We start from the raw sequence: 6,583 nt of genomic DNA, 5'->3' as shown, positions 1-6,583 counted from the left end.
GGCACATTAGCGTACGCGGCCGTTTCTCACTATTACTCGTGTTTAGTTTTGTCTAACCAAATAAACTGAGGGAGACGTAAACAGATTCTTACACTGAGTCGGATGAGAGGACAATGAAGGGAAATGCTGAAATATTGTCTCTACTCCCTGGAACTTTGTTGATCTACCACTATGAATGGATTATTCTGGCGTTTATTGGCTCACATCTGACAGCTAAATGCGTGGGAACAGTGGTAGGCTCTTCGCTGTAATATATATTAAAGTCAGAACACTTGTTTGTTCCCGACAGTTCTCCGTAATGTTTCACTGAACGTTAAGACGAACTGACTTCATTGTAACCTTCACCTTGCATGCCGTTACATTAATGCAAGTTGCAGTTTGGCAAATCGGCACGTTTCCAGCTGACACCACTATGTATGGGGGAAAGTGCGGCGCACTTCATTGTTAATTTTGTCTAATGTATATGAAGTGTTTTTGCAGTAGCTTTTCAAATAAAAACTTGGAGATACAACTGCGTGAAAAGGTTAATGAATATTGATACAGAGAGCGTTACCTGTTCGGCGATTTAAAGGAAGAAATTTTAGAATTTAGGATGTTTACATTGGTTTTAGACAGTTCTTTACTACGCTGAGTGGTTAACTGAACTTTTCAACATTTGCTGCTGAGGAACTTCTGGGGCATGGGAGAAGCAGCTCCAGCTCAACCCACGGCGAGTGGATTTCCACCGATGTTAGGTGTTGGCATGGTTGGCGCTATGCCAGGTGGGGTCAACGGGCCAATTACAGGCTCTCGAGGCTCTGCTGTCCCTCAGCTCCACAGTGCCATTGTCGAACGTTTACGTGCCCGAATAGAATTGTGTCGGAGGCATCACTCTACCTGCGAGAACCGTTACCAGCGAGGCCAAGCTGAGAACTCAGACCGAGAGCATGAGAGTACACTTCAACTTCTGAGCCTTGTGCACCAAGGCCCTGGAAATAGGAAAACCAAGGGCAATAGATCCACCTCTCAACAGCCCCCAGAATTCAACAGAGTGAACGGTGAACAGAAGGCTAATAATTCCTCAGAGACAGAGTCAAAGCTCTCCACAAGAATAGCAGTAAGTTTGTACTGTCTTTAATGATGTATGTTTGGCTGTATGGAGAATGACATGCAGATTTTTTTCTCCATGGTAATGCACTGCATGCTCGGATGCTTTATGGGTGTTGGTGTGTGTGTGTGTGTGTGTGTGTGTGCGTGCCTGTGTGTGTGTGTGTGTGTGTGTGTGTGTGTGAACACACTCTGTATTGTTCAGATTGTCAATAAATCCACCACTGAGCAGTTTACTAAGAGAATCTATGTTATGTTATTATACACATTTTGCTAGGGTTATGAATTTCCCACAATACATCCTGCCAAATCTAGAGTTGTTTCAATAATACAAATTTCCATAGTGATAAGAACCACATGTTCTGTAGCCACAGCACTGCAATCAGCTCTGGAGGAACTTTGCGGTCAGCAGGTCATTGCTCAGCCTTTATTCTCAAGTCGTCATATTTCCCACACGAGATTTCACTGTGTCACACCTCTGGAAACGGATACAACGACTAAGCATCTTTATTCAGTGCGCTGGATGTGTGCTTTCAAAGATCTTTGTGAAGATAAACATCTTTATGAAAGCAAGGGAAGTGTGTGAAGTTTATGAGTGACAACGGATTTTGACAGCTGTTCTAGGCAGGGTTTCCAGGTGAAACTGGAGATGTGAGTGGAGAGGAGTAAAGCCCTTCATAATCATCGTATCATCAGAGCGCCGTACCGCGTTGTTGTTCAGCACACCTGGTACACTGTCAAGCCATTTGCAATTCAATAAGAGCTATTTTGTCAGTCAAGCCCCAGCTCCAATTTATTAAGAAATATATCTATCAGAACCAATAATCAAGTGAAGTATTTTAGTCTTGTGTCTGTACTACTGAGACATAGAGAGCTATAAGAACCAAAACTGTCACTGATACAAGGCAAGAAGTAAAGAGTAGATTTTCAGAAAAAGTAAAAGGCACAGAAAACAACTTCCCATTGATGTGCATCATCAATGCTGTCTAATGATGAACTTGAACTAAACCAGTGTTTACACAATCAGATCAAGTAGGAGGAGTTCTTTTCACTGAGATTAACATTGTCAAGAAAATCCAAATGTAAACGACAGAAGTGCAGGTTTTGCAAAAAAAAAAAAAGAAAAGAAAAGAAAAGAAAAAAAATCCAAAGTGTTGTTTATTTTTGACATAGTTCAAGTAGCTCCTGAATATTTACATAGTCTGAGAGGGAATCATTTTCAGCTTCCATGATTGCAATCACAACCAAAGAGCGTTTAGTGGAGATTCAGATCCAGGAGGAGATAGTTCAAGCTGGAACAGATATGAGCTTCTTTATCCAGACTCAAATCTACACTCAACATACACCACTGCTGCTGCTTATACTACCACTACTACCACTACTACTACTACTACTACCACTACTACTACTACTACTACTACCAATACTAATACTAATGATTATACTACTACTATTAATAATAATAATAATGGTAAAATGTCCATGTTGTCGTAACTGACATAGAGTAAATTTTGGTAGTTTGGTTTAACAGAACAAAATTGAAGATTGAAGTAGAGGATCAATACTACTATGTGAACACTAGAAATAAAGCAGAGGACTTATGCAAAAAAATTGGATTCACCATGGTAGAGAACCAATTATGCTTTGATGCACACTTACAAAAAGACAGGCAAAGAGCTATCTCTCAATAAGCTATTTTTACACACTGATAATATGGGTGCACAAAAAAAAAACCATTAAGAGCCTTTTTTCTTCATTTGTATATTTGCGGCTTTTGCATTCTGGGGACTAATGTACAATTAACCAAGAGCGCACAGGTTAATACATTTTTGAGCACGCCAACCTGTATTAATTATATCATAAAAAGCCTAATAAGGTTATCCGTGATAAAAGAAATAAGGACTGAACAGGGGCTGAAACATGGGGTGTTGAAATGTTGGGCAAACATGAAGATGAATAGCCTTGCTTTTGTAACCTGGCATATATTGTCAATTCTCTATTATCAGGGGTTTAACAAATTACTCACAAATCATCTTCTTGAATGATGCTTTGTCCACAAAACCGTTTGAAGCATACTGCTTGCGTACAAATGTTTAGAGCCATTGAATACATTTCCTGGCTATGTTTACTCAAAGCCAAACAGGCCTTGAAAATGTTGTTGAGGGGTTTCGGCCTGTGATTAAGCATTCTGAGCTTTGGGATGATTTAGTTATTTCCTAATTTCACTGTAATGACAGATATGGGAACTAAGGAGCAACTCGCACGGAAAGCGCTGGAGTCTCGCGCCCGGTGTGTTTGCTCATCCGAGTCCTGATCTAAAGATAAGCTTAATGAGAGGTGCCAGGGCGAAATAGGCACGGGAGACATTTTTAAGTCCCCAAACAAGGGGTTTCTCCATCATGAATGGCAGAGTTTAGAGACATGTAATGTTCATATCTTTAAGACAGATTGTGAGCATCCTGTGTTTCTGTTACTACTTCCTGCTTGATGTTTTAGGGTCAACTAAAGTGCGAATATATAAGGTACCCATGTTTGGGCCTAAATCCCAAAAGAAATCAGGCCTGAATTTCAACCCACTTCGTGCACCACAAGTAGAACAAAATGCGTTGCTTAAATTATGCTTTGCATGCAAACCTGAGAAATAATAGGTGGAAAAAGGAAGTATCTTAAGTGTTTCCTGGTGTTGCTCTTTTGGCTTTAAAGTTACATGAGTGAAAGTTGAAGCTGAACTGATGTTCACTTCACAAGAACAATTAGTTATAACCCCCCCACCACCCACCTATCCTTAGCCAAGACACAGTGCCATGCCTTGCCCAGGAAATCACTTAGAATCTCATGAGATGTTTGTGTTCTGGATGACCTTCATGTTTTCATGGTAGAGCATTAGTCCTAAATGGAGTGTACATGTGCTCTATCAGAATGTCAAAGTGCCTTTTGAGTCCACTGTACAGGCAGTCTTTACTCTCCACTGTTGGTATGATAAACAGAATATATTTTGAAGCGAATTCCCAATGACCTACAAAAAGTGATCGGATATTCTTGCCATCTCCAATTCCACAAAATTGTTTTTTGTTTTTTTATCAGTAATTCCATCGAGGCCAATTTATTCAATGTACTATTTCTTCAAGTAGGAGAAGCTGTCTGAAATACAAAAAAGAAAATCGTCTAAAGAAACTAAAGGAAGGTATGTGTTAAGAGTTTCTAGGAACTCCTGCTGGATTCTACATGTTGATGAAATCAAAGGCATTCCAGGCTCACATGTGGTTGAGCTCTCATAGTGGCATCTTTGTGAAGCGCCCCCTGCGAATGAGCCTCATGTTTTATTCAGAGTCTGAGAGATGGCAAGAGGCTTTGAAGAGTGCTGAAACCATTCAGCAGATACATCCCAAGCTCCATTTTTGCCACATTAATACAGGAACAGTAGGAGCATGGCCAGAGAAACCCAGACTAGACTGTCCACAGGACTTGTCCCTCTGGAGTGTCTAGCATGTGGTTCAACTCGAATACCAGTCATGTTTTAAAAGCCTGAGTTTATGCCATAGACATCTGGTAGATGTCCTTGATTCTTATCCAAGACTGTCAACCCTGCCACAATTACCTTTAGACATACATACTGAGAGCAGAGGAGAAAAATGTTGTTGACCTTTAAAATCCCCATGATTACTTTAACAAATTTGTTGATTTTCAAGAGATTAAGTTCTGTTTTATACTTGTAATCGTTGCTACACGTGTAGATTTATTGCTTCAAACACGGAATCAGGACATTAATGAAAATGTAAATCTAATCTAATGCTGCGTGTTTTGCAGTGACTACTATGCATTTAAAAAATGAAAACAGACACAAATAATCAATTAAACACATTGCTGCGTGCTTGTCACAGATGCCTGACTGTAATCCAGAGTGTTTCACCACTGCACTTAAGCCTCAGGCAAATGACATAGATGGAGTGAAGCTAGCATTTGAACTGAGAGAGCACAAACAGACAGCTGTGAATATTTGAGAACAGTCTGTGGAAATCTGTGGATTTGAAATGTGGCATGGTTTCAACAGAGTTTTTTGGGAGAATTAATCTGTTCCCCATATGAGCTGAAGATGAAATTGCACCAGAAAAAAAAAAAGATCATATCGATTGCGTTATCAAACTGATTACCACATCGTGGTTTAGAAATAATATATACAATATGGTGGCTTAGTCTCTGTATTTCTCGGTATTATTGCACTAAACAGTTGTGGTTGCTGTGTCAAAACTGAAACTAAACAGTAGTAGACCTTTATTTTATACTCTTGTGTAAGGATTTTGTGCTGTATAGGATACATTTAACTTGACCGAGGAAGTCTAAGAAACATAGACTACCTTGTCTGCTGCTCGGACTTTAATATTTATGCAAAGCTGAAAGTGCAGAGAACTTGACGTAGACTCTCGAGTGTTGGCTTTAGGAAAAGAGGGGGGTTGCAAATATACCTATTCATGCTTGATGTGATTTCTCAAGCACAGAGAGTACTCTGAGGTCGGTCAGGTTTTTCCTGCCTTACTTAGCAGGACAGAATAGAGGAGTAAGAGAGAAAAAGAGAGGAGGGGAAAGGGGGGAGGGGGGGGGGGAGAGAGGGAGGGGCTCACTTCATCTTTCCACAAGTGTTGTGCTTTATCAGCTTTACCTGAAACTGGACCCTTGTGGGAACCTGTTTCTTCAGGTGTGTGTATGTGCAGTGCATGCGTAACATGTGCGGGAGCAGTCTTTTTTTTTTCATGTAAGCGTATAGCAACGAACTCCTAACCAGTTTAATATAAACAAAGATAAGCAGATTAAAGGGTCTAAATTTGGCGTGAACAGGCACACACCTTCTTTTACCGTCTTCTGGAATGTGTTTTGGGGGTTATTTTGGTTTCTTACAGTAACTTCAGTTCCTGCTTGTTCAAAATATTTAGTGAGACAAATTTAATCTTGTAAGTAAGTTGTTTGCATACTATTCCACGACAGCAATTCACTCACAACCCGTGATCTCAGTGGATTTAGGTTTATGGCTCAGTTTTGGATTCTGTGTAAAAAGACAACATTTATGACAGCGGCGTGTTCAGTAGAGAGAAGCTTTGTCAACTTGCCTTCCAATCCCCCCCCCCCCCCCCCCCCCCCCCCAGCCAACGGTGACAACGAGATCAAGATTTGGAGAAGGGTTTTTTTTTTCTTTTTTTTTCCCCTAAATTCTTTTCTGGGGAGACTTCAAACACACCCCACTTTCCCGAGGGTCACCGATCAGGCCAGGAAATGAGAAAGTGGGCTCCCGATGTCAGAAAGGGAGCCCTGGGCGGAATGTCGGGTCAGATTAGGGGCTTTTTGGACAGATCAGAGTTCAGGCCTGTTTACATTACAGCTCAGGATATTTCTCCCAGCTCGGCCAAAGCTGCCGAGGTTCCCAGGCTCTGCACTCACACAGCCCTGAAAAAGAGCACAAGCTCTCTCTTTCTCCTCTCTCTTTCCTTTTTTTTTTTTGCCTTCC

The 6,583-nt window shown here is 40.9% G+C and overlaps 1 protein-coding gene across 1 annotated transcript in view; it reads left to right on the top strand.

Annotated features, from left to right (window-relative positions):
• Window positions 1–531: 531 nt before the first annotated feature.
• The window catches only part of maml2 (mastermind like transcriptional coactivator 2), a 33,295-nt gene continuing 27,243 nt past the window's right edge, over window positions 532–6,583 (top strand). Inside the window, exon 1 of the mRNA XM_030777401.1 lies at window positions 532–1,096. Coding sequence (XP_030633261.1) covers window positions 680–1,096 — 417 coding nt within the window. The 5' untranslated portion in view covers window positions 532–679. The remainder of the gene's footprint in view (window positions 1,097–6,583) is intronic.

The sequence above is a fragment of the Chanos chanos genome, chromosome 6 (assembly GCF_902362185.1).
Source record: "Chanos chanos chromosome 6, fChaCha1.1, whole genome shotgun sequence".
Classification (NCBI taxonomy): domain Eukaryota; kingdom Metazoa; phylum Chordata; class Actinopteri; order Gonorynchiformes; family Chanidae; genus Chanos; species Chanos chanos.
Note: the sequence above shows the minus strand (reverse complement) of the source record. Positions and strands in the feature narration are given on the sequence as shown.